The sequence below is a fragment of the Equus asinus genome, chromosome 4, assembly GCF_041296235.1.
Source record: "Equus asinus isolate D_3611 breed Donkey chromosome 4, EquAss-T2T_v2, whole genome shotgun sequence".
In the NCBI taxonomy this organism is placed as follows: domain Eukaryota; kingdom Metazoa; phylum Chordata; class Mammalia; order Perissodactyla; family Equidae; genus Equus; species Equus asinus.
In genome coordinates this window covers 14,003,868-14,031,574 of record NC_091793.1, presented here as the reverse complement: position 1 = coordinate 14,031,574, position 27,707 = coordinate 14,003,868, and the positions used below count along the sequence as shown (strand labels likewise).

Sequence of the window (27,707 nt, the reverse complement as noted above, 5' to 3'; positions counted from 1 at the left end):
TGTGGGAGCCTCCCAGTGATGTTCTGGTTTTATTTGCATTTTCCAAAGCCCAGAACAGCCAACCCGTGGGTAGGGTGGGTGGAGATGCGGGGCCCACAAGGGGGGGCCCAGGTGTGCTGGCTCCCTGCACAGACGCTGGCCCTCCACAGCCAGGCAGTGCCTCCCCGTGCCCCAAGCCCCTGTACATCTGTCCCAGCATTCCGGTCACCCGTCCTCCAGGGCGGGGCTCGTCTGATTCCTCTGTGTCCACAGGGCCAGGCTGCCCTGAAGGGCTGGTCTGGGAGGGGTCTCATAGAGGGGACACCACCCAAGCATCCTCTACACTCCCATCCCACGGGCCTTCCTGCTCGAGCGGGAACCCCTGCCACGAGGGGCCTGGACGTGCCACCCAGTGGAGCAGAAGGATGGGAGCCGTGGCCCTCCTGGGGTCCTCAGGATGTTGGCTGCAGTGGTGGTGTCCCCATGACGTCCTCAGGGCATGTGTCTGCTCTTCACGCGGTAGATCATTCTGGAACCCTTGGAGTGTCCTGCTTACGTTTGACTCCTGTGGGTCAGTATGCACGTGTGTGTACGAGTGTGTAATCATGTGTGTGTAATTCGTATGTATATGTGCATATTAAGTGTCAGCCGCTGCTTTACCCCTGGGTCACCCAACCCCTCTGTCACCAGCAGCATCCGGGAGAGTTTGGGGGCTTAACTTCTGGGTCAGCCATTGCAGGAGAGAGTCGCCTCCCCACCTCAGATGGACGAGGTCCATTTATGCTTATATCTGAGGATGTGGCCTGGGATTCCTCCTGGAGTCCCACTGGTTTTGTTCTGGATGACTCATTTTTCCAAGCTGTTGAGTAAAGTAAGCAGATTCATGTGTTAATGGAACTGAAGAAACAGTTTATTCCAAAGGGAACCGTGCGATTTATGAGCAGTGAAGGCCCGGCATCGAGTGAGCAGCGCAGTCCCCACAGTCCCCGGCAGATTAGCACCACTTGTCCCTGTCCATCTGTCCAGATTCGAGCCGGCAGCACGGTTGTGGCCACGGTCGCTGCCCGTGGACATGTGCCATCAGCCAGACTCGGGGTTTCTTCAAGGTCATCCCAGTTGTCCGATTCCTGAGGTCGGGGGTGGGTGGGGGGTTCGGGTGGGGGTGCGTGTCCGAGCCCCCACCTCTTTCAGAGGGATTGTGCTGAAGCCTGTTCGTACCGGAACCAAAGAGGAGGCTGCAGCATCGCCTGCTTCTGGGCTGGGGGAGGGGGTCTGGCTGGCTCGGGTTCGCACCGTCACATATTCTCAGTTCCTAGAATAGAGCTTTCAGATATCACACACGGGCACACACACATGCATGTGTGAGCACACAGCCACACATGTGTGCACACACACAAACCATGTACACAACATATACATGCAGGCACACGCATGTGCACAAGTTGCATGTCCCTGCAATGCTAATGCAACATGTGTGTGCCTGCGGTACAACATGTGCACACACAGATCTGTATAGGAACACGCAACACACGTGTGTGCACACACAATGCCATGCATGTGCTTGTGTGCCCACATGGTCAGAAATACGACACAGGCATGTGCACACATGCGCATAACACCACACCTGTGCACACACATATGTAAACACATGGGCAGCAGCTCAGCACATGGGACCTTGGACACAGGAGGCTCCCCTGGCCCTGCTGAGCTGGCTGAACTGGGGCCAACCTAGACTCTCACCCCACCTCCTCAGGACCCTCGATCAGCAGGGCTGAGAGGAGTCAAGTCAGGGTGCACAGCCCAGTCCTGGGGGGATTGATAGGCCAGTGCCGTTGGGCGGGTGGAGCTGGCCTCCCCCCAACCCTGCACCCCGACACTGAGTGCAGGAGTGGGGTTGGAGGCCACGCTGGCCTAGCTGGGCCCACACCTGACAGACTGTTTGTATGTTTGTAAGCACCTGTGCAGCACCGTGACCATCTAGCCCAGGTGAGCTGGCTGCCTTTCTGTTTCTGTGCCTCCGTCCCTCCCTCTGTCGTGCCCCTTCCCTCAGGAACCATCGGAGACCCCTGAGTGGTCCCCCCACGGCACTGGGGCTGGGCTGTTGGACAAAAGACCTCTCCACCCCCACAGCAGGCAATGGCAGGGAGGAGCCTGGCTGCTCCTGGAGGAAGGGGGCGCGGGGAGAGAGAGATGGAGGGAAGGAGCGGGCAGAGAGGGAAAGAGGGAATTGGGGAGAGGTGGAGGGAGGGAACCAAAAGGATTTCTAGGGAGAGGCTATGCCCAAGTGGAAGGAAGGGGACCTGGGGGGTGGGGCAAGAGAGCTAGGTGGGGGCAGATCATTCCAGAAGGTCTGAGTCCCCAGGGGCATCAGGAGGGACCCAGGTTAGACTCCTGCTGTAAGAGCAGGTCTGGAGAGGGGCAGGAAGTCAGGCTTGGGAGGGCAGAGCCTCCGGCGCCAGCAGTTTCCCCTTGCCCAAGCATCCTGGGGGCCACAGGGAGTGGAGGTGGTGGTGTGGGGGTCCCACTGGAGGGTGATGCTCACCCAAAGGTGGAGAGAGGAGCCAAGAGAGCGAGACCCACGGGGGCGGCTGCAGGAGTCAAGGCAGCGTTTGTCTGGGGTCTGACATCCCTTCACCTTCAAACCATCAGCCTTCTCACCACTGTCATCACCTGCCTGCCTGCGAAATATCCTAGGCAGGAAGGGAGGGTGGAGCAGGGATTGCACTGGGTGTAATGATGGTGATGGTGATGATGGTGATGATGGTGGCAATGATGATGATGGTGATATTGGTGGTGACGGTGATGATGGTAGAGATGATTGTGTTGGTGATGATGGTGATGATGGTGGCAACGATGATGGTGGCGATACTGATGGTGGTGATAGTGATGGTGGTGACGGTGATGGTGGTGGAGATGACGGGGAGAGGAGAGTCTCAGGAGCAGTTTCAGTTGTGGAGCTGAGCTAGGAGAGAGGAAGCTGAGGCCTAGGACCCTACCCACTAAGGGGAGGGAGGCAGAGATGCATCACAAGGAGGCCGGACCTGAGGGTGGGGTGCATTCTGTAGGAGTTATCTTGAGCAGAGGGCCCTGCCTGCTTGTGAGGGCGTCCAGGGAGCTGTGCAAAGCCGAGCGTGTAGGTCGAGGGCACCTGGGCTTGGCAGGGGTGTGAGTGACAGGCAGCTTCGGCAGATCTTCTGGGTGATGCTGAGGTTTATGATAAACACCAGACACCTGCAGCTGCCTCCCCAGGTGATGGCCGGGGACTGGTAGGACGGTGCTAGACCTCTCTCCCTCCATCAGGAATCCAAGGGGAGAAGAGTATTTTCAGGGGGTCTCTTGGGGGAGATCTGCACCAGGAATCCCGATGAGGGAAGGGTTGGGAACCCATCAAGACCGCTGGTGCCTGAGGATGCTGGATCTGCTCGAGAGCTGGGTGGTGGCATAAAAGACTTTGCAGCCAGGCTCCCGGGCCATGAGGTCTCTGGAACGTGCCTCCAGAAAGTGAGAATCTGGGGTGAGCTGTCTGCAGGCTCAGCGAGGCGTCCTCTGAGCCAGCACCTGTTCATGTCAGTACCGACCCTGCACCTCCCAGGCACCGGTTGAGGTGAAGGAGAAAGAAGTGGCCGACTGGGCCCACGGAGACATGGGCCCAGCTGTGGGCAGGGATCAGTCAGTGCTGGATCAGGTTCCATGCTTTGATGACCTGGGAGGAGCATCTCATGACTGCAGGGGGCTGCAGCGACTTAGGACCCTCTGCACCTGTACGGCTGAGATGACCGTGGAATCTTTAGATTCTCCCACATCCAGCAGGGGAGACAGTCGCCCCCACTGGAGGGGTCCAAGGGACAGTGGGAAATAAACCAAGGCTGCCCCCCACCCTGTGCTGGTGACACACACCTGTGTCCAGATCCCTGTGTCTCCACACTGGAACCACAGCAGGACGACCCTAGAGGAGGCTGTCACAGAGCCTGAAGCCTTGGGCTGGGGGTGCAGGAGCCCCCCCGGCTGGCCGTGGGGCAGGCGCCTCCTGGGCTCCCTTCTACGGTCCCGGGCTGGTCGCAGCTGGGCTCCTACAGGCCCCAGGCATGGCCAGGGCTTGCCCAGCGGGGGCTGCATGCTCCACTCGGGAGAGAGGAGGCCCCTCTCCTGAAACCAGCTCTGCCCTCTGTTCCACTGACCAGCTGGCCATGGCCTAGCGACAGCAATGCTCAAACTCAAATCATGTGAAAACTCCTTTTCAGGACAAGCCGCTTCCCTGCGCCCCCCACCATCGACCTAAATTGTTCTTATGATAGCGTTGCCAGAATCTGCGCAAACACCAAGCCGGGAGCCCTCACCAGACTATAAACTGGAATAAACCGAAACCCACTTACAAATTAAACACAAACAGACCCGAGAAACCACTAACATTTAAATTGGCAGTGTTAAGTTTGCAGGGCAGATGTGTGGGAAGACACCGGCTCCAGCTTAGGGCTCGCTGGAGGGAGATGGACCTGCTGGTCTGCAGAGCGAACATCCTCCCGCATTTAAACTTCTGTTTCCACTTCCTTCCACATTTGATTCTCGGACGTGAGGTTGCCGACGCCCACCCACGCACGGCGAGTTGCATGAGCGTGACCCCGCGCTGCCTCGGATGGGAGGAGCAGTCACCGCGGAGTCAGGGACAGGAGAATCCTGGCACGCTGACTGCCACACTGTTTGCTGATGACCCGCTCCAGGACGGGCATCCGGGGCAGGGGGCGAGCAGTGCGTGTGCGGGTGTGAGTATGGTCCTGGGTCAGCCTGCCCATGTGTGTCACCCACTGTGCCCGAGGCCCCCATGCCGCTGCCGCATGAAATTGCTGCAATGCCTCGTTCACACGGTGCTGGGGGTCCATGTAGGCAAGAAAACAAGGTGTGGAGAATTAGGACTCTGAGCGCTCCCAGGAGGGGATGGCCAGGCTGACTCACTGTCCCCCACCCCCCACCCCTGGCAGCGGCAGGTCCCTAACATTCTCCAGAAAAGGCCCTGGAAGGAGCCACACAGCTCGTGTGGCCGTCATTGTGCTGACGTAATGAAACCACCAGGACGAGGGCACATGATCTCCAGTCTCCACACGCATCCAACGTCTGGGCCTCTCAGAGGCAGGACAGCCACAGGGCCCAAAGCCTGGACACGCCACCTCCACGCTGGTCGTTTCCAGTGGAGCCCGCTGGTCTCTGCCTCCCAAGGGGGCTGTGCCCAGGGAGAGCGACTCTAGCCAGATGGTCCCCAAGTGTGGTCCAGTGGAAAACTGTGCTGGGGGCATGCGAGTGCGTCCTTTCTCCTCCCTGGATGAGGACTTTCCCGCCTTACTGAGATAATAAAATGTTCTCAGACGTTTGGCGATGAGAACGTTGCAATTTTTGTCATGGAAACGTCCAACCCAGTGTAGCGGATGAAGGCCCAGTCTCCTTCAAAGCTGAGCCTGACATAGGTGGGGACCCTACCTAGCTGTCCACTGCTGGGAGTCAGGCTGGGGATGGGGAGTGGCAGGAAGAGAGTGTCTGGCTGTTTGTCAAGGTCGCAGCCGCTGCTGCGTGGCACTGAGCCCTGCTCCCAGGGGCTGGTGCGCTGACCTTGAGTTTTGGTGAGTCCAGCAGGATCTTGAGCAGCAGACAGTGGCAGGTGTGGAGGGGTGAGTGGGGTGTTCACTGTGCGTGTCCCCCAGGCATGTTCCTGACGCTGGTGAGGACATGTCCCTGGCGGTTTGCTGGGACCCGAGCATGGGCCCCTTGTTGAGGACCCTCCCTCGGGTCCGCCTACCATCCTGGTGGTCTGGCATCATGCAGCCCCCTTGTGGAGGGCTGCCCTGTCCCTCATGCAGATCACTGCCCTGACTGCTTGGGTGTGTCCCCCCCGTCCCCTCTGCCAGCCCTTGTCACCCGTGGCTGCTGTGATCCGACTTCTACTCCAGTCAGTTTGCTCGACGATTTTGGCAAATTGATCTTTCAGCCAACTGACCAGGAGTGTCTGCGTCGTGTCCAGGACCTGCGCCTGGCCAAGCCTCCTTCCCAGCATGTTCTCCCTACGCCCAGGCACACACAGGCCCGGCTCCTGCTCCCCTCCCCAGACCCAGAGCCCTGGCCGCCCCACCCAGCATCCACTGGCCTCGTGGCCCTCAACGTCTTCAGTTCTGTCCTGCACGAGTGTCTGGGCAGCAGCAGAGCTTCCTCTGGGCAGCAGGGGCCTCATGTGCACACAGAGGTGTCTCGAGCAGTGAAGCCTGAGCCCCAGACCCCCATGCTCCCTGCCAGAGAGAAGGGGCAGGGGGAGCCCTGCAGGTCTATACCAGCACGAACATGCACGGTGGGCAGCAAGTCACAGAAGTGCACGCTGTGGGTGTGTGTATGCACATGTGTATGGACATGAGTGTGCCTATGTGCCATGAAGACCCTGGCTTGGGGTGGAGGGGTGTGTGCTGGGTCCTGGTGGCATCTCTGAGGACGTGTGCAAGGTGGAGGGAGTGGGGCCTACCCCAAGGCCAGGATGGATGGAGTCCAGGGGCTGCAGTGTCCTGTCAGAGGCTCGGGACTGGTGGAGCTGGTCCATTCGGGGCCCTGAGGTCCGGTCTGGACAAACCTGCTCTTTCCCAGATCCGGGGACAGGTACTGGGGATGCAGTCATGAGCGGGACCCCCTGTTCCTGACCCACCGTGGACCGAGGAGCCTCCCATGGTTGTGGCCTGTGTACCGGCTGCGACCACTGTCCCAGAGCCCAGCTGTCAGCCACCGTCACTCACATTCCCTGGGCACTGCCAGCCCTCAGTGGACGCCCCCGCAGGCCGAGAGCTGCCTGGACGTCGGCATTGTGACATGAGGCATGAAAGACCCCTTTGTCCTGGGGACGTGGTGGCCCAGCACCATGCCTCCACCGCCTGCAGCAGGAAGCGGGCCCGGGCTGAGTGAGCCGAGTTCCGGCTGCAAACAAGAGGCGTTGTGTGCTCAGCGCTGCCCGCTGGTGCCCTCGGCTGGGCTGGCACCTGGCACGCCCAGGCCACCACTGGGTGGGGGACAGGGGCAGTGCCCGGTGACTTGGTGTGTCTGCTTGTCAGTGTGTGTACTTGTGAATGCACATGTGTACCTGTCTGTGCGTGTGGCTGCAGCATGGGCAGGACCATCCCCCCAACCTGAGGCCATCAGGACCCCGCTCCTCACGCCTTTCTCCCTCTTTCTGACCCTCGACCCCACTGTGAGGTAGACACATCATTTATTGGTCTCTCTCCTGGTGGCAGAGGGGCCGCGTGCCCCATCTCCCAGATCTCAGAGCTGAGTGCGTGAAGGAGCAGGAGGATGGAGGGGAGGAAGCAACAGCCCCATGTGTGCTTCCAGGAAGGTGAACTGGGTCTGAGTGGAACAGAGGGGGATGTGTGGAGGGCTGGCTCGTCTACCCCGGCGTCCGTCCACCGTCCCCAGCCCGTAGTCCCAGTGACTGTGAGCGCCTGACAGCGAAGGATGCCTGTTTGTGAGCATGCACCAGCCGAGCCTCGTGCTGGGCACTTGCGCCCGCACCTTCCCCTTGGTCCTCCTGGGTTCCATGCTTCCCTGGGAAAACCAAGCCTGTGGGATGAGCACCGCTTGGTTGAGGCCCCGGCTGGCACCCTGTAGTTCAGGATTTGAACCCAGGCCCAGGCCTTTCAGCCAGCTGTGCTCACTCTGGAGCCTGGCCCCATTGCAGTGTATCCCGCAGACTGGCCAGTGTGGTGCGGGCATTGGGACCCGACCTCTGACGTTGCCCGTGCAGCCTGACTGCCTGTCACTGCTGCCTATTCCCGATGGCTCGGCCCCTCTGTGCAGCCCGGCAGGTGCTGCAAGGCCTCCCAGATCTTGAAACGTCGTTTCCCTCCTGCCTGATCGCAGGGAAACCCCTCGCCTGTCCTTCGGGCTCTTTGCTCAGGCATTGCTCATAGGATTCCCAGGCATCAGGGGCGTGCATTTCAATCCTGTAGCTTCCTCACGGGTTAAGGTTTGTACTCATTGGTGCCCAACGAGGTTTTGTGCCATCTTTTACTGTCACCAAAATGATGCATCGGGGACAGTAGGGCAGCTGTGGGGACTTCTGCAGGAATAATGAGCGGACGAGGGAAAGAGGCCCCAGGGAGGCATGCTGGTAAATGCAGCGGGCTCGTCACGCCGCCGGTCCTGGGGGCTGGATGGAAGTGCGGAGGGGGCTCCTCCCAGAGCCAGCGCCCGCCGCGGCTCTTCATCATGGAGACGTTTTCAGGGCAGCCGAGGGGTCCCGTGTCCCCACGCGAGGCAGCGAGCAGAATAGGCGCCTCTCTGTCCCGCATGGGGAGCCGCTCTGACCGGCTGGAGCCTTTCCCACACTGACTTTTCAGTTGAACGAGGGACGTCTCCAAGTCCTGGGGTCTCCCTGGCTGTCTTAGCTGTGGCTTCAGTGACAAAATACCATAATCTTCAAGGCTTAAACACAGACGTTTATTTTCGCAGAGTTTTAGAAGCTGGAAGTTGGACATGAAGGTGCCGGGTGATCCGGTTTCCAGGGAGGGATCTCATCCCGGCTGACAGACAGCTGGCTGCCCACTGTGTCCTGGCATGGTGGAAAGAGAGAGAGAGAGAGCTCTCTTATGAGGACACTAATCCTGTCAGATGAGGACCCCACCCCCATGACCTCATTTAACCTTATTTACTTCTGTAAAGTCTCCACATAGTCACATTGAGGGTTAGGGCTTCATCATATGACTTTGAAGGCACGTGATTCTGTCCGCAGCATGGCCTCGAAAGGAGTTGGTCTCAGGCTCTTGAACAACCCACCTCACTGGCTGTGGATAGAAAGATGCCTGGGTCGAGCCCGGGGTGGCAGCACACTGCACACAGGGCCCGCTGCTGTGCCCATGGCAAGCATAACTAATCAATCCCAGAACTCTTCTGGGCTGTGCTCCCTCCAGTTCTTCAGGTGGCTCATAATGGTTTGTCAGAATTGGCAACGACAAGCCAGTCCCCTGGATGCCATTCTTAGTCTGTTTTCCAAACTGCCTCCCAGGTCCACCCCTTTGTTAAGACTTCCCAAATCCACCTGCTGTGGAATGGTCCCAAGGCCCACGCCCTCGCTGGGGTGGGCTCTCTCCCAGGTCCCCTCTGGCCCTTTACCCACCACTCTTGCAGAGACAGTCACTACCTGCGGGGCTGGCTGCATCATTGGGGGATCTCATGGAACATGGAAATGCAGGGACCCTTTTAGAAATTATTAAGAATTTCAAGATATGGGAACAGCACAGCATCAGCCAGCACTGGCCCCTCTGAGCACAGAGCTGTGTGTGCTGCCCAGGTGCACACCCATGGAGCCCCCTGCACCATCCGGTGAATGCCACGTCTGAACACACATGAGCATGCACACACGTGTCTGCAAACCAATTGTTTACATGGTTGGTCCTCTTTCCCCTGCTGCGAGAAATCTCAGTGAAATAAGGATCCTGGGCAGCAACAATTCTAGGTGAGGTACACTGGGGTCCTTTGATTTCTGTAAATAAAGGAAAACATATGAAATGGAAAAGAAAGCCCAGGAGACAGCGGCTGGGGAAGCTGGGGGGCCTCTGAGCCTGTGCCATGTGTGGGGACAGGGGACCCTCCCCGCCCTGCCGGGGTGGTCAGTGAGGCTGCGTCTTAGACGCCAGTTCTCTGCGTCTCGGGGCCCGAGGGGACCAGAACCTCCATTCCCGGGAAGGAGGAGTTCCAGCAGGGATAGCACGGAGTACCCACTCCAGACCACCTGGAGGACAAGCCCCACCCGAAGAGCAAGCAGGTCCTGAGACCTTGGCATGGACGAGAATTGGGAACGGGGGATCCGCACGGCTCTCCAGCTCCAGGGCAGCGTGAGGGTGCGGTTGGTGTCCTTGCATCCCGCGGGCACCTTGTTTTGCTCTGTGAGCGCAGGGCCAATGCGTGAAGATGCGTCTGTTTTCCCATAACCCAGACCCCAGCCTTCACCTCTCCTTTCCCTGTGAGATCCTGGGTTTCCTCTCATCACCACCTGGGCGGCCAGAGTTGGGGGTAGGCCCCGGTGTGTGGGAGCCTGCGTGTCGATAACTTCGCCTGGAGCTAACCTAAGGTCTGGCAGGTCTGGCGTCCCACCTGTATGCCCAAGCTTTCTAACTGCACGCCCTCCTCTGCTGTAGATCTTGGTTTTGTGAAAGTGTGGCCAACGCAGTCATACGTGTGGTTAGAAGGATGTACACCTCGTCCTAATTCGAAAAATGGCCAGTAGTCCTGAGGTTCCTTTCACGACGCCTACGTGAACACATTCTGTATCTATGTTATTATGAAGTTCTTGCTTCTAGGCTTTTCCATCAGAGAGGACTCTCCAGGCCACTCACCACCTTGAGCCGCAGGACGGGGGTGGGTTCCCCGGGAAGAGAGAAGCACAGCTCTCCTGCCTGGAAGAAGTTGGGTTGGAGTCACCGTGCTATTCAGGGGCTCCCCTGGGGTCTCCCTGCTCCTGTCCCTGCACCTCCCTCCCCTCGGGTAATGACAAGGACGCCAGATCCTTAGTCTTGGGTCCTGACGTCACTGGCACTGGAACCAGGGTCACCCCCAGGGAGGGCTGTGGTCACTGTAAGGTCTGCTATTGCGTCAGCCTGATGGCAGCCTCAGCCTCCCCCTTTCTGTGGCCCTCACTCCCAGCACTGACCCAGGCCGTCCCCACAGCATGTGGGGGGTGTCCTGACCAGGAGCACCCCTCCCCTTGTCCTTTCCTGGCTGTCAAGTGGAGTCCAGACAAAAGAGAGAACTAAATTGTCCCCTCCGGGAAGGGGCCGTGGCTGCTCCTCGAGACGGTCCCCCAGTGCCCTCAGTTACTGCTTACTGAGTGGCCAGCAGCAGAGCCAGACTTGGGCAGTGAGCTGTCAGCTAGGAGACCAGGGGGAGGAGCCGACCAGCCAGGCCGCCCTGACTGGCACCAGGTGCTTCCCACTGGGCCGTCCCATCCCTGGTGTCCGGCGCCGAGACCCAGCACAGGGAATCAGGCCACGTCGGGTACCGTCCCCGGTCCCAGGTGAGCAGAGCAGCGACTGACGGGCTCTCCCTTCTCTCCGCAGCACGGATCATCAGAACGAAGCAGTGGTGTGACATGCTTCCTTGTCTGGAGGGGGAAGGCTGTGACTTGTTGATCAACCGGTCAGGCTGGACGTGCACGCAGCCCGGGGGGCGGATAAAGACCACCACGGTACGTATGTGGATCTCTTTGCCTTCCTGTGGGGGCACCGGGAGGGGAGCGGGCCTCAGGTGGATACCAGAGCACACGAGGGGAGGTGGACCCGCAGCGAAGATGGGGATGGCCAGGAGCCAGTCGCTGGCTTCCTCCTGTGGAGAAGCCACCAGTCCTTGCCTCCTCCCCATCCTCCTCTCCACCCTCTGGGACCGAATCCTCTGATGGTGGGTCCCTGGGCTGTCCCCGCCCAATCGGATGGTCACTGAGGTTGCCTGCAGGCTGAGCGGCTGGACAGAACCGCCCTCAAGGCTTGTCAGCCCGTAAGTTAACATCCAGCCATGGAGGATCCTTGGTGAACAACGTCTTGTTTCTGGGGTGGCTGTGCTCCCAACTCCAGGCTAGAGGAAGGGTAGAGGCTCTGCAGAGGAGCCTCAGAAACCTCCCGTGGGGCGAAGGGGCCTTTAGAGAGGAAGACTGGGTGGGAGGTGGTGGGGGTCTCCTCCTTCCCCAGGCACCACGTGGCTGTTGAGAGCAGAGACCTCAAAGCCCCTGGGCACGTCAGTCCCTCCCAGATCCCACTGAGGGGGCACAATGTGGACACTGGTTCTAGGAGCTGGGCCCGACCTGGTGCCACGCTGCTCGCCCACAGGCCAGAGGCAGAGGGGCGAAGGGGCTCTGGGGCCGACCTCTGAGACCCTTTACTGAAGGTCAGTTCGTCAGGGCACTCGCTGCGATGGTGCCACCTAGGGAGCCGGCGCCGCCCTGCTGCTCGTATGTCCACCAGGGGGACGCCGGCTGCTCCACAGGCTGAGGCCTGCCCTGAGGTGGCCTCCACCTCCTGCCGGCGTGTGAGTCTCCTCCAGGAATTACACAGAGAGGTGGGGCCGTGGCCCCTCGGGACCAGAGGGAAATCTACCCGTGGTCCCCCTGCTCCTGCCTTAGTAGCCTCCGCATGAGAGCTCAGAGGGGCTGTTCCAGCCGTTTTTTTCAGGAGGCCAATCTGATGTCGCTGCTCCAAGGAGAGCCTGAGATGGTTTGGTCCCACCAGGTGGCAGGCACTTGGGCTTTGAGCATGTGGCCTCTCGGGGCAATGACGAGGGTGAGGCTGTAAAGCCGTGAAGCAGGCTGGAGGCTGCGCCGTCGGATTTCTCGAAGGCCTCTTGTGCCTGTGGGAATTTGGGCAATTCAGCCTTGACGGCAGCCTCTCCTTCTAAGTCCTGGGCCTGGCCTGGGAGTACCCACCCCGAGCTCGCTGTCTGTCGGTGCAGAGCGTCAATGGCTGGGCTGGGAGGAGCCATCCTGGGCAGCCCAGTCCTGGCACTGCGCCGTGTGCTTGTCTGAGCAGTTCGCTGTGGTTGTTTACCCGCATTCGAGACAGCAGCCAGTGGTCCTGCCCTCACACCTGCGAAGTGGGCTGGGATCTCCCAGCTCCTTACCCGCCACCTGCCTTGCTGCTCCAAGGGGCCGGGCGGGCTTCTGAGGTGTGGCTCCCGCCTCCATGAGCGTCTGAGAGGAGGTGCTGACCTTTCTAGGTCACATCTGTGTGCCATTCTGGAAAGAAGGACACCTGGGGACAAGCAGACCCCTGGGTGGCTGAGGCCACCATCCCTGGATCCTGGGACCCAAGGGTCAGGGTGTGGATGCCCAGCAGGACCCAGGCAGCCCTGTGTGCAGGAGGCTTTCGAATGAGCACCCAGAGGAGGTGAGGCCTGGAGGGCAGGCCCCAGGCCGCCTGCCCACTGAGGTGTCCCTTTGCAGATGCGTCCTGTTTTCAAGCTGGGGGAAGGTTCCGCTCCTAGGAGTCAGTCCAGACAGGCGATGATAGGCCGAGCGCCTGGGAGGCCTCTGTCCCTACAGAGGGACCACCCTGCAGCTCCAGGTACCAGTCTGCCAAGGTGGCCATGCGCCCCGGGGTGTGGCTGGGTCAGGCGGCACTCAAGGCCCCACGTGTGGCAGCTCCTGTCAGTCTTCTCACAGGCGAACGGTGCTTCTCGTCTCATCAAGGCCCCGAGCCCTTCCCAGCTCCCTGTGCTCTGCCCCTGGCCCCTCGGAGGATCTGTGAGGACAGCTGCGTGGAGCAGGGGCACCGAGCACCCCGGCCCACAGCCCCTTGAGCAAGCTCAGTCCCCCTCTCTCTGCGGGCGCTCTTCAGTTCCTTGTCTCACTCAGAGAACTGTGCTGAGACTGGGTCAGTCGCTGCTCTGGTTCGGCCCCACAGGCCTGGGGGCTCACAGTCATCATGCTTTGTAGCCGTGAAAATTATAGCTCAGAGAAGTTGAGCGACTACCGACGGCCTGGTGATCAGGATGCTGTTGGGGAAGGTTTCAATCTGCGGGGTCTGCCCACCTCAGAAGCTGGCCCTGGGTTTGCATGAGCCCCATGCCTCTTCCAGCTCAGAAGGCAGATTCTCTGACCCACCCGCCCCGGAGGGCGCCTGCTGCTGTGGCAGGTGTGCAGGCAGCGTGTCTGCTGGGCTGGGGGCAGCAGGAGAAGCCCGCGGTCCAGGCGCAGGAAGGAAGCCTGCAGCACCCGGGCACGTCAGGGAGGCGGGCTCCCTCTCAGGGTCCTCGGCTCCCCTGCAGGGGACAGTGCTCACATGTGGAGGCATGGCCCTCCCTTCAGGGCAGAGCATGTGCAGGGGGCTCAGCCACCTCACTCCTACCCGCTGGCCATGGTGTCCTATTTCCACCAGGAGATGGGCCTTGGCAGACCCCATTGAGTGGCTGTGTGATGATGCCAGGGGACCCAGTGGGCTCCGTTATCTTCTCAAGCATCTGTATATGGGCCTCTGGTTCTAATAGAACCCCGGCCTGGGGTGACCTGCTTTCACAGCTTCCTTACAAGGTTAGCAGAGCTCTGGACCCAAACACCACATAAGTGGAACCTGTAATCCCTCTTCCAGGATTGTATCGTGATTCTCTTCTGGATGGTCAGTTAGCGCTGTGGGGTTTCACGTCTTACCGTAAATTGGTTTTCTGTGAGGTGGACTTTAAGATACCTGATGATCAGTGGGCCCCATGACTGCCAATTCCATCCCAGCTGCCTGTTCTCAGCCCAGGCACTCTGCAGCCACAGCCACAGCTGGAGGTGGCAGACACCCCGACCCCACCTTGTCACGCCCCACCCCTTCTCCCATGGGCTGCGGCCATTCCCACAAGCTGTCAGCTGCTGGAGGGCAGACTCTGGGCCTTATGGTCCACTCCTCACTCGCCCCGGGCCTGCAGGAATGCATGGATCCACCGATGAGCTGATTAACTGAATCCAGACCCCAGCCATGTGCTGATGTTTGCATTTCCTAGATCACTGCTTTGCAAAGTGCGGGTCATCACCCCATTAGCGCATCGTGAAATTAATCTCGTGGATCATGACCAGCATTTAGAAGGAGGAGGAAGTGAGAGAAGGAGAATATTTGAGTGCATCCGTGTCATGGGGTGACCACGCACGCCCACTGTCACAACGTGAGGTGTGGTCGTGTTTGTAGGCAGCAGAGCAAGGCCGGGAGCCCACTGTCCTGAGGGGGATGCGGAGGAGGACCTGGCAGCTGTGGTGGTCTTCCAGCCGCTGCCTTCTCACTCTGTCCTGCTCTGTGGATGTTGGTCTGCACTGGGCAAGGTGACCCGAGTGGACATCACAGGATCTCCCCAAAGCCAGGAGCAGTGTCCTCTCCTTGGCACCCCCACGTGGGTTCTGCTCCCTGGAGCCAGGCTGGAAGCTGACGGTCAGCCCTGCAGCCTCCTGTCCCTCAGCCCTGCCCGGCTCTGCCCCTCGCCACGACACTCCTGAGCAGACGGAAGAAGAGGGAAAAGGCTGGGGGTCGGAAGTGGGGAGTCAGGACCCACGCAGCGAGCAGAGCGTCCTCCTGCCGACTGCTGCTTGTCTCCGCAGATGTTAGCCTGCCAGGGCCGCAGACCACACGTGTTAGTGGTGTTCCACAATGTTCTGATCTGTGCTCCCTTGGCCACAGTTTGTAATGTTATATATTGCAAGATGCTCGATGGCGAGCTGCTGTACCATCTCCTAAATCAGAATAAAACAGCCCGGTTGAAATCCATTTTTCAAATTGCAATTAAGGACGTTTGGATTCTGTATGCGCAAACACCCCGTTGTGGGGTGCGAGGAGCACTTGGTGGGGTATCTGTACAGTTCTGTTCAGGAACTTGGATCTCATGGAGCTCATTCCGCCAGAGCACACTTTCCCGAGTGTAGGGAGATGCCAGGAAGACGCCCAAGCAGCAGCTGCCTCTGATCACGTTTGCGCCTTGACGTCCAAATTCTGCCTCGGCCCAGGCGTCCCAGGAGTGCACCGAGGCGAGGTGTGGATGGCTCCCCGGGGGTCTCTGTTAGACGTGAGGAAGGGGCGCCCTGGTCTGCTTGGTACCCAGCGGCCCAGCCAGCAACCTGCTGGTCAGCGCCTCTTGCTTCTTGCATCTGGCCATAAACGAGCTGCTGACTTGGCCAGGCAGCCCTGCCTGCAGCCTGCCAGCTGGTTCTGGAGATTAGCGCTCCCTGCGGGCAGAGTCACATGACGGGAAGGCCCCTGGTGGGTTTCGTGTCCTTGATTCTTGTTGCGTGCTCTTTGTTAACGTCTCCTGAAATGCTGAGCGTCATCCACTATAGCTCTGGTCTAGAATTTAAGAGCCAGCCTGGTACGGAGGGTCCCCTGCCCCTTCTGGCTGCACATTCCCACTGACCGAATGGACGGCTGGTCTTGTCCAGGCCACCCATGCAGGCTTAGTGCCCATTCGAGCCAGGAACTCCTGCCCCTCAACTTCCTGCGATCTCAAGGGTTCAGGAGGGGGGCAATCCTGGGACGGCCCTTTTGCAGAAAGCCAGCTTCACCCAGGGCGGCTCTTCATTCTTGGATTCCAAATGTATCACCCAAGGGCCTCGTGTGTCAGGTGTGGCCCCCACTGAGGATCCTTGAGAAAGAGTGGCTGGGGCTTTCTGCTCCAGAAACATGCCCACTGCATGGCTCCAGACATCCACAGTCAGCCAGGGTTCAGGGAGCACTCCCCCAAGACGGGCAGTCGCCCAGGGCTGGACCAGGAGAAGGAGGAGCATGTGGGGCCCCACACACCGAGCCCCACACACTGGGCCCTCACATTGGTGCTTGTTCTCAAAGGGAAACTTAGCAAGTGCTTGCACCAAGATCATAGTCAAAAATGATGGAACACATGTGTTGCCCACTTCTGCCATCTGGAAACTCTTGCAAAGTGACAGGGACACAGAAAGGGGAAATGACACAAATCCACACACACGATAAACAGGAGAGGAGATGACAGCCACGCAATCTCGAAGGGTGGAAGCGGGTGCACTTAGCAGACTTGGAAGAGCAGAATCCCGAGAGCAGCTGATTCTGCCCTCCATCCCCGATGCCAGGGGTCGGGATGGCAGGTACCTCTGTGTGTGGAGTGGGGCTGGGCTGGAACAGCGGGGCCAGTGAGAAGGCTGCAGGAGATCCCAGATCCTCCCCACCCTGCCGCTGGGCCAGGCAGCCTCTGCCCTACAAGAGACCGTACCCACTGGAGGCTCATGCCAGAGGGGAAGCACACTCGATGGACTCTGGACCCCATAATGCCAACACCAGGGGTGGAGGGAACATCCTGAAAACCAGGAGATTGAGTGGAAACTGAAGTCCTGAGATGGGAGAACCCTCAGTTCCTGGAGGCCTCGGTCGGGACGCTGGGGCTTCTTTCTGGGACAACTGACTGCACGAGTTTTCTGTGGCTGCGGTGACAAGCGACCACACACCTGGTGGCTTCAGCAACAGAAATTCGTTCTCTCACAGTTCCAGAGCCAGAAATCTGAAATCAAGGTGTGGGCAGGGCCGCGCTCCCTCCAGAGGCTCCAGGGGAGGGATCTTCCTGCCTCTCCCAGCTCCTGGGGCTCCCGGGCTTGTGGTCACATCACTCCAGTCTCTGCCATCACATGGCCATCTACCCTGTGCATGCCAAACCTTCCTCTGCTCCTCTTATACAGATGCCAGTCATTGCATTTGGGGATAAATCACAGATAATTTCTTCTTGAGATCCTTGGCTAATTACCTCTTAAAAGCCCCAATTTCTAAATAAGGTCACATTGCGAGGTTCTGGATCATGGACAAGAATTTGGGGGGACCCTATCTGACTTACCCACTAACTTACCAAGCCAGAAGCAGAAACCTGGGTGCTGTGCGTTGCGGTCCGGAGGCTTCTGTGAAGCCCACTATCTACCCGTCGGCTCTCGAACGCCACACTCTCCACATGGGTGGAAGGTGGGGGGTCACCAGGGAGGGAGGCAGGAACCAAGTGGAGGGAAAAGGACCTGGGACCTTGGAGGGACGGGGGCACCAGCAGGGGCAGAAGAGAAGGCAGCACAAACAGCCGACAGACACACAAGCACAATGAAGCCAGCACACAACACGGGGACGTGAGAGTCTGTGCCAGGACCTGGAGGAGGTGGGAAGCTGAGGTGGACACACGTGCTCTGCCCCTTCTCCTGGGAGGGGGCATCCAGCTCCCCTCCATTCACATCCGGCCCTCGTCACTTGCTTGATGAGTAGAATGGTGCAGTGGGGACCTTTGGGGACTTCCAGGAAGCTCTGGAATACTGGCCAGACCCCTGGGCCCATGTAGGAGGTCTAATGGCCCCGAGGCCACTGTGCCGAAGAGCACAGGAGAACCCTGGGCTCCCGGAGGAGGGAGAGGTGCTGGCCAGCCCTCTGCTGTCCTGGTCCCCGCTGACCACGTCATCGCGCCAGGCCCAGGTGTCCCAGGAAGCAAGGCCGAGCTGTCACCCTATGCCCCTGAGTCCCAGGTTTGTGAACAGAGAGACCTTCATGGGCACCGCTTGCTACACAGCAGTAGCTAACTGAAATTAAATGAGCATTAGGAAGACAAAACGCTTTTGGAAATTACATCTGTGTGTGTAACAGAATTTGTTAAAAATCCAGTAGGGTGTTTGGGGCATAAAGTTAAGGAACTCTCAGAAAGCCAGAGAGTAGAATTTTTTCAAAAGTAGGAAATAGGAAAGGGAAAAATAGACGATCAATTCCAGAGGCCTGAAGAATACAAGATCCAAAAATAGAGATAAGTGAAGGAGAAATTATCAAAGGGATATTTCCTAAAAAAATTCTCAGAACTCAGCGACGTGGACTCCCCTGTGAAAGTGCTCACCTGGGGCCGGAAATGAAGGAAGAAAGCCCATCCTCAGGTGGATCAGCATGAAATTTCAGGCTGTGGGAGATGAAAAAAAATTCTAAAAACTCAGAGGGAAAAAAAATAGGTCACATACAAAGACTCAGACCTCAGAGTGCCTCTGACAGCTCAGCCGCATCGCTAAAGCCAGAAAACAGCAGCGCCGGCGCCCAGGGTGTGACCGTCCACTGGAATCCCATGCCAGCGGGACAGGCCATCGGGGTGAAGGGAGAGGGCTGGGCGGGAACTCTGTAACTGTGGGAACCACACCTTCAGGGCAGAGGGACAACATGCTCTCGCACAGGTGTGCCCCCACTCTTGGCTCTGTGCCCTCATCCTCAGGAAGCTCGGACCAGGGGCTCCAGGCAGATGAGGGGCGTCTGGGATGAGGACAGTTCCAGGAAGGTGAGGTTGGAGAGAGCCGTGGACCGCCGTGGGGGGCCCCTCAGCAAGGCCCGCTGCAGGATCTCCACGGAGAGTCTTCTCCAAGGGAGGGGGCAAGGAGAGGATGCTTCCAGAAAGGTTGTGGATAAATTCCAAATACATAGGAAATCTGGGAGTGAAAATACCCTGATGAGTTCCCGGGAAAACAGAAAGGGAAAATCATCCTAGGATACTCTGTGGAAATTTCCAGAGCTTTGAGCCTGATCCAACGTTCCTTCCACGTGGATTCCTTCCCTGCATACTAATTAAGCCCCTGTTACCTGCGGGTCACTGCAGTTGCCGTTGGGGAGCTCGCCAGCCCTGCCTCCTGGAGCCTCGCATGGTCATCGGGCACAGCTTCCCGGGGAGGGACGGCTGAGCCGAATTGCCCGGGAGATAGTCGGGAGAGCGTGTCCACATGGGCCCTATCCTAGGGGCAGCTCCTGAGAGGCCCTGGCTTCTTACAAGCTCCGGGATCCAGGGCGTCACCAGAGTGAGTGAGGCAGGGCCCGGGGGCTGTATGGAAGATGCTGGAATCCATCCTGAGCACACTGGAGGCCCTGGAGTGACTTGGGGAGTGACAGAGTGAGCTTTGCCTGTGTGAGGCCAGCTCGGGCAGTGGAGTTGAGATCACTCTGCCTGAGCAGGGCTGCAGGTGAGACACCCTGGCCTCAGCAGGAACCGAGGGACCCCTGGGTCTGCAATGTACATGAGGGGACAGGGTGACAGTGTGGTGCAGGGATGGTGGGGAGAGGCGGGTGCCAGGATGGATTCAGGCTTCCCGGCCTGTTCCTCCCGTGGATGCCCGTGGCTGCTTCCCGGCCTGCACTCAGCCAGCCCTGAACCTCTCGGCAGCTGCCATCAGAGGTCAGAGGGAGCCGGGGCTCACTGAGGACACAGGGAGGCCAGCGTGGTGGAGCACCCAGTGTCATGTGGGGCAGTTTGGAGGCCCCCAAGCGGGGACAGTGGTGGCCATGTTCATGGAGGGAGCTGAGGTATAGTCCTCCCCCTGGCAGCTGACCCCACCCACGTGAGTGACAAGGGGAGGATGTGGTGTAGCTGACGTGTGCGGGCCCTACTGTGCACCCTGTGTTTGCCCCCATCTGAATCCCCCCCGGGAGGCCGGAAGTTCACTTCCACCAACAGAGCACAGCCCGGGCTGTGGGGCTCCCCTCCTAGGCCCGAGGACACCCAGAAATTCCCGCAGCCTTTCCGATGCTGATGGCATTGGGCCTATGCATGGCCTAGGGTCACATGCCCCCCCAGTTTCCATCCCCAAGGGGAGTCTTCCCCATTGGTCTTTTGCTGGGAACATTGCCCCTCCCTGCCCAAGGTGGCAAAAGGCTCCTTCACCCTCAAGCCCCCGGATTTTGGGGAACACGGGGTGCAGTTTGTCACTTCTCCTTGACCGGCCTCGCTCTCGTCACAGCTGGAGGCCTTCTCTCCCGTCCACCCTCAGGCCGGCCATCCATCGCACCAGCCAGCATGTTCTGAGCACTCCTCTTTGCCTAGCCCAGGCCAGCCTAGCCCCTGAGCACTGTTCTGACCCTGAAGGGACACACGTTTAGTCCATTTCCTGAGCCCAGGTCCTCAGGGGTCCATGGAGCTCCTGCAGACAGGGTCAGCCCCCAACTCCAGCCAGGAGCTCCTGCAGACAGGGTCAGCGCCCGACTCTGGCCAGGACCTCCTGCAGACAGGATCAGCCCCCAGCACCTGCCAGGAGCTCCTGCAGACAGGGTTAGCCCCCGACTCTGGCCAGGAGCTCCTGCAGACAGGGTCAGCCCCCAGCTCTGACCAGGAGCTCCTGCAGACAGGGTCAGCCCCCAGCTCTGACCAGGAGCTACTGCAGACAGGGTCAGCCCCCGGCACCTGCCAGGAGCTCCTGCAGATAGAGTTAGCCCCCAGCTCCGACCAGGAGCTCCTGCAGACAGGGTCAGCCCAGCACTGACCAGGAGGGCCAGGCCTCCAGGAGGCATTCAGTTGGTCTCCGCTCTTGAATGAACCATCCCAGCGATTAGAAGCGTTTATTAGAGAGCCCAGTCTCAGCTGCCATTGTGCTTCTCAATCTGAAAACCAATAAAAGGAAAATGATTCCGAACCCCCAGGGTGTTGGCCTGGGACTTTATCGACCAGAGGTCACCACTGGCCGCCTTCTGGCGGGTCTTTCCGTGTCTCCTTTGGAGGAGGATGATGACTGTCCCTGAGGATCAGGTGGGGTTTCCATTGTCCTCCTGGGCCCCCACCAGAACCCCCACCTGCCCTGTGCGCTGAGGGCCTTCTTGGCCCGCCCAGCCTCCAGGGGCTGCCCATGTGCCATATCCCCCTCCTGGTGCAGCTGGGGAGGGCTGGGGCTCATCGGCGCCCCAAAGCGCCCATCTCAGCAGAAAAGGCTTCCTCCTGTGAACATGGCCATGGGCTGGCCTCTGCTCCCTGCTTCTCTTGTTTCAGAGAAACACACAAAGGGATGCACCCTGGGCGTTTTCTGAGATGGTCCCCCGGTCCAGATGGCACACTGCCTCCTGGGAACACCCCTGGAACAGAGAGATGGTGACAGAGGGCGAATGGGGTTCTGTGTTGATCCCGGTACCTGACAAGCAGATCGGCTATGTCACACCTCACCTCACCCAACCCCCCTGACCGGGGACCAGGGATGCAAGTGAGGGAAGCTTAGCCCCTGGGAAATGGGCCTCCAGGGGTCCACAGCTCCCGACACGATGGTGCCGTCCTCCTCGTCTGCACCAGCCGGGCCAGCAGATTGCAGAGGCTGAAGACGAGGTGCAGAGAGCAAGGCTGGGCTCCAGGGAAGTCATCAGAACTCAAGAAAGGACAAGGGGTGCTGTCGGATAATCCCAAATCCAGTTTGCACAATGTAAGAACCTCTTGCCTTAGACGCAGTGGGTCCCCCAGGAGGGAATTGGTGGACATTCGTGACACTTGTGTCTCCAAGTTATACGTCTCCGCATAAGGAGAGAGCAATGATTTGCCTCTCTTGGACAATCAGGATTTTCACCTGGATTTTCTGTTCGAATCTCATGTGCGGGAGCACGAAGCTGAACCCCTTCTATCCTGAGCCCGTGAGGACTGTGCTTCTGGCACCCCCTCAGGGCTCTCCCCTCCTGCGGCCGAGGCCAGCTGGAATCACCGCTAGGAGGCTGCGGAAAGTGGCCCCTTAGGATAAGATCAGAGCTTCCTGTCCTCTACTGAGAGTTCCGGCTGGCGCAGACCAGTGGGAGACTCGGCCCCAGCCACTGTGCGGGGGCTCGGCCTGCTCTTCCCAGGGAGAGTCCTTGATGTGAGTCATTCCTCCTGATCACGGTGCCGGGCTCTGCGCTGTGTGTCTGTGCTACGGGGCCACCCCGGCCACTTGAAAGGATGAGGGAGACAGAGGAGGAGCCGGCTGTGCTGTGAGGTCTACGGCTGAGCGGCCCCTCGGGCAGGGCTCAGAGGCTGTCCGTTATCGGGAATTTGCGGGGATGGTGTTTACAGTGGGTCCTGTGGAGCCTGGACGGTGCACAGGGTGTGGCCTGGGTGGCCAGAGGAGAAGGGCCCCTGAGGTCAGGATGAGGTGCAGCAGCAGGACGAGTGAGAGGAGAAGTGCGAGGAGCAGGAGGGAGGAGAACGGAGAGAGAGACGGGGTGGCCCCAGCCTGAGCCAGACCCTCCCGTCTGCCCTCCAAGGAGCGCCTGGCAGTCATCTGGATCCTCCATGATACGACATCTTCCCAAGGGCCAGAGGCTTTGGTGCAGGGGATTCTGGATTATAGTGTCTCGAGAGACGGAGCGGATGGCGGGGACTCACCCAGAAGTCACTGTCCGTGCACAGAACTGCTCCTTTCTTCTGCACGAACAATGAGAAGCACCAAGCCATTACTCTGATCGCCGTCAACAATCCATCCCGTGTTCTCTTGAATGGCTGCTATTCATCACCACAATAATAGTGGACGTTTTAACAGATTCTGTGTGTAAACAGAAACGCGCACGGCCCGCACGGCACCCGTTCGTGTTGTGAGCAGTGACATTCTTCATTTTCTCAGCAGCAATGAGCCCCAAAACAAAAAAATTGGTTTCACCAAGCCCACGTTATTTCCGTCGGCGCTTCTGGCCAATTTCGTAATGGGAGACGTTCCACGCTGGTAGCTATTTACAGTAATTGTGCAGCATTAGTCTCAATTTTCCTGAAAGCAGTTGTTCTTCGAATGGTTTTAAATACATAAATGGTGAATAGTTCAATGGGAGGATGTGTGCCCAGTGGAGAAATCCAGCGGGTAGGGGGCAAGCCCACCACCATGGGGTTGGGGTGTTCTTGCTGCCAGAGATGACCAGCAGCCTGCCAAGAGGACAGGGTCAGGGTCAGGATCATGGTCAGCGTGAGGCCTGGGAAGCTGAACTTTGGCTCCTTGGCCGTATCTTGGGATGCCTTCCCCTCGTCCCTGTAGGGCAGCTGGATCACATGACCAGCACCTCAGTGTTGCGGGATCCCCTCCCTTCCCACCTCTGTTTCTCTGCCCCTGCATCCCTTTTTGGCTGCATGTTGATACTGGGGATGCCGGGACGAAGCACCTACAGCTCTCAGATGTCAGGGAGCCAACGGGCCTCCTCCAGAATCCCAGGAGGGGCTGTTTTTTGGTGCCTGTTGGGCCTGCAAAGATGGTCATTGCTTAGGACAACTCAGAAGTGTTTGCTGAATACATGAATGAAACGCTGACCTCAGGAGGGCGCTGGCCAGATGCCCGTGTGTGTCCCACAGTCAGGGCAAGGCAGGGCAGGGAGGGGCACTTCTGGTCAAAACCATCCTCCGTCCACAGAGGGGGGCCTGGTCTTGTTCCTACGTTTCGGCGGGGGCCACGTTCTCCCCAGGTTCTGACTTGCCGTTGGTTATGACAGTGACTCTGAGCCTGTCATGGGGTAATGCGTGTGCCCTAGTGGAGTCAAACGCTGGAAGACGTGGGAGGGACACGTGATGCTGTCGCCCGCACGGTGCCTGCATGTGAGGCCTCTACATCTTTCCTGCGTGCTGGGCGAGGTTTCTGGGCACCCCACTCCCTTGGCCTGGATGTCATCTAGAGAAATCCTGCTCACAGTGCAGCCCACAGATATTCTGGAAAATTGCTTCTGAGTCTTGCCCCAGACCCCTGGGTGTCGGTGCCCCTTGTAACTGTCTGGATGAATGGACACTAGTATCACATGCTCCTCGGGCCGTGTGGAGACCCAGGTGGAGACCCCCATGAGATCTGGGTTCCAGGGATGCAAGCGGCCCCAGCTGGGCCTGCCTCAGACAGCCCAGGTGTGTGTGTCCCACAGGCGCCCTGCTGGGATGAGCTCCACCTGATGGGCGGAGCTCTGGGATCTGAGAATTTCAAATGGTCCCAAATCTCAGCAATCTGAGGGAGGCTGGGGCTCTGCCTCAGACAGGGGAGGTGCCCCATCGAGGGACCTTCACAAAATAGCCTCGCGGAATGGGATACCCGTTCTAGAGCAAGCAGCCGTGCCAGCCCACCATGCCAGGGATGCAGGCACGCAGCCGCGGGCCATCCAGAGCCTGTCAGCACCCATGCCACATGCCGAGAGCGCTCTTGAAGTATCCGAAGTGAAAGGGGCCCCTGGAATGTGAGCATGGCCCTGTGGTCCTGCAAGCACGAGCCTCTTGCGTTGTCTGCTCAGCAGTGGGCCTCTGATAAGGACAGATGAGGTTTGAAGCGATCCCAAGTTCCCGTTAGAGCTGTCTGGGTGAGTTCCACTTTCTGTTCCAGGTCTCATGAACTTCTTGGGCACAAGGTCCTGGCAGAGGGCTTGGAAGCGTGTTTTTTCCCTGTTGGTCTAATGCGTCCCTATAACCTTCAGATGACCTTGCTTAGTGAGTTATTTTTTCATGAAGGACAAAGGGAACTTTGATGGTTCTTCTCTGTGCTGTGAAAAGTAAGACGGTGTTTGCCCGGTGCCCCTCACCCCCGGCTCTGGTCACGCTGGACCAGCGCCCACGTTGTTGTGTCTGTGCGCTCTGTCCTTCCGGTGTGCCCAGGTGTGACCCGCTGTTCCCGGCCCAGCACTGCTGACCGGCCCCTTCCGGACAGCCCCTGTGTGCCGCAGTGGGGATGAAATACCACATTTGGCTTAGACGTCTGTTAAAGATCAGCCTTTAAAAATGAAATAGAGGGATCCGTGTCTCAGTCCAAATTACTTTAAATGTCACCTCCCCATTAAACCTGAGACATACCAGTGATGCAGGAGCTGGGATGGTGTCTACGCCAGCGTCGTCACTGCCTCGGCTCTGTCACTGGGTCCCCTCCTGTGTCTCCCCCCTGAACCAGAGCATCAATCAGCCTCACCAGGCACCATGCATGAGGGCACCTCCCTGCGCCTCCCAGCGTGCGAGCCCTCTTCTGGGGCTGCCGTCCTTGCACTTTCTGCGTGGGATCGTCCCACAAGGGTGACAGTGCTCACGCACACTTGGCTCGATGACCTTGCGGAAGTCGCTTTAGTCTCTCTGACTAAAGTCTCTCTGAGCCTCAGTTTCCTCATCTGTAGACAGCGTGAGGATGTCCCCAGGCTGACCTTACAGGGTCTTAAGGTGGTGGGAGTCTCTGTGTAGGTAACAGGATTGTTGTTTTCCTTGTGTGGCACCTTCCAGAATATTCTGGAGTGCTCACATTCCCAGTGGCTGCCTCAGGATGAAGCCATACCCTGGGCGCCTTCTGGGGAACCTCTTGTGCGTCTGGTCCCGGGGGCTGTGTAGCTGGAAAGCCCCAGGGCCCCTGGTCGTGATGCTGCGCCTCCCAGTTTTGTTGGGTTTTGGTGGCATCTGGCCTGTGGGGTCATGTTCCCTGCAGCCTCGGCTGTCCATAGGACAGATGGGCATGTGACAGACGAGGCACAGATGAGAGAGAGACTGCAGCTTCCTCTCCCCGCGACCTTGGCCACCCGTGCCACGAGCGAACAAGCTTCTCCGACATTTGGAGAAGAGAGGAAGAGTCTGGCTCCTGCTGCCAAGCCACAGAGATGTGGCCGTGGCTCTGGATTAACGTGCAGCAAACTCACTGTGCGTGCTGCACAGCCTCTGCCCAGCTCCCCATTCAAGATAATTTTTGGAAATAAGAACAACTGGCAATAGCATCATGATTTAAAGAAAAAGAGGAACGTGGGCTGAGGGTCTGGTGACATCCCCACGGGAGCACATCCAGGGCAAATGGGAGGAGCCTTCCTGAGATGCCCTGTGTTATCCCCTGAGCCTCGCCTCTGATGATGGCCTCCCAGAATGCAGAACAAGCCTGTGACTTCCTCCTGGTGCCCGGGCCTGGCCGTAGGACCTGGAGACTCCTACAGGGTTCAGAGAACCAGCAGGCAGAGCTGGAGACCTGCCCACCAGGAGTTTCCCCATCACGCTGTGAAGACTCGACTCCCAGCAGCGTGGCGAGGAGAAGAGGTGGGCGAGCTCACTGGAAGGGGCAGAGTTAGCGGGAGGAGCGCTCATGTGGGGTGGGAGGAAGCAGGAGTGCCAGGGCACACCGGGCCTGTGCTATCCACTCAGATCTCCTTCTCAAAAGAGCAGAAACTCCCCAGCTTAGGCAGAAAACTTGGCCCCCCAAGTGGGAAAAGAGCCCACTGGGAGCCACCTCCCACTGGCCGGAAGCCTGTTGGGTGTCTCTGCACATCACGCAGGCCTCCTGGGCCAGCCTGGAGGCGGCAGGGCTTCCCCCACCCTGGGAGCTGAGAGCACGGAGCCTGTTGGCTCATTCCAGGCCGAGATTGGCTTCTGCCTGCTTAAAAGGGAATAAAAAAAGCATCAAAGCTGAAATTCAAACATGAGCCTGTGAAAAAATATATGCACCATCCATGCAAAAGTAGACTTTCTCAAGATTGAACGACAGAGTTGGCTCTGAAAATAGTCCTCTACGGTAAACAGATGAGTCTTCAGGAGAGCCGCTGCTTGTTGATATCACAGAGGTGCAGGAGGCTGTGACTTCTGTGATCCAGGAGCAAGGAACCAAAAGGAAAGAACGCCCAGGAGCGAAGGCAGACATCCAAAGGTTTGCTGTGTGAACTGGGAGATGAACACGAAGATACCCAAAATATTAGAGTGGAATGGAGATGTGTATAAGAAGCTGCAAAGAAAAGAACTGTCACTGCAGAAACCAACACAGGGATGTGGGTCAATCTCCAAACCAAGAGAGAACTCATAAGAGAAAGCTTAGAAATGGAGCCAAAAAGAGAGAAGTTGTAGGTATGGAGGCCAGAGGATAGACGTCTAACCTAAGAAAGTGGACGCTCCTGAGGGGAACCTGATGGCAAGAAGGAAGAATAATCAGATTAGGGTGAAGACAGAGTGTTGGAAAGAAACTTTCTGTAGCTGAAGAAAACCCCGCAAAATAAAACAAAACCATCCTGGACCTACGCATCCCGTGGCAATGTCTTCAAGTTGAAAGAATAAAAGAAAAGCGTCTAGTCATCCAGCTTATATCAGAGGGAAAAATAAAGACAGAAGGACAAGAATCCACAGAAGCTGCAAGGGCTTGGACGAGCCACCCTCTGAGCTCAGTGACACCTGGAACCAGAAAGTGAGGGAGGATTGTCTCCAGGGATCTGGCGGAAAAGTCATTTGACTTATGAATTCAGTCTTAGTTCTAGTTGTGTTGGTTTTGACAGAGGGAATAAACAGGACGGTTTAAACTTGCAAAGCCTTAGAAAGTATGCCACCCAAATACCTTTCCTGAAAAAGTGAATAAAAGATAAATTCAAGCCAATCAAGAAAGAAATCAAACTCAGGAGCTGATGATTGCAAAGGTCATAATTAAGAAGTCTAATAGTGACTGTTGAATACTACAAAGCCATAGTAATCAAAACAGCATGGTACTGGTACAAAAACAGGCACACAGATCAATGTGTTTTCAGAATTGAAAGCACAGAAATAAAACCACACATCTATGGACAGCTAATCTTCGACAAAGGAGC

The 27,707-nt window shown here is 58.3% G+C and overlaps 1 protein-coding gene across 6 annotated transcripts in view; it reads left to right on the top strand.

Annotated features, from left to right (window-relative positions):
* The window catches only part of TAFA5 (TAFA chemokine like family member 5), a 346,235-nt gene that overhangs the window by 196,893 nt on the left and 121,635 nt on the right, over window positions 1-27,707 (top strand). For 3 of the 6 annotated variants that reach the window (XM_070506703.1, XM_044777576.2, XM_070506704.1), the window contains exon 3: window positions 11,052-11,179. In XM_070506703.1, coding sequence (XP_070362804.1) covers window positions 11,052-11,179 — 128 coding nt within the window. Of the gene's footprint in view, window positions 1-11,051; window positions 11,180-12,922; window positions 15,210-27,707 lie in introns of those variants that run through there. The other 3 variants (XM_044777559.2, XM_044777569.2, XM_044777572.2) reach the window with 2 other exon arrangements.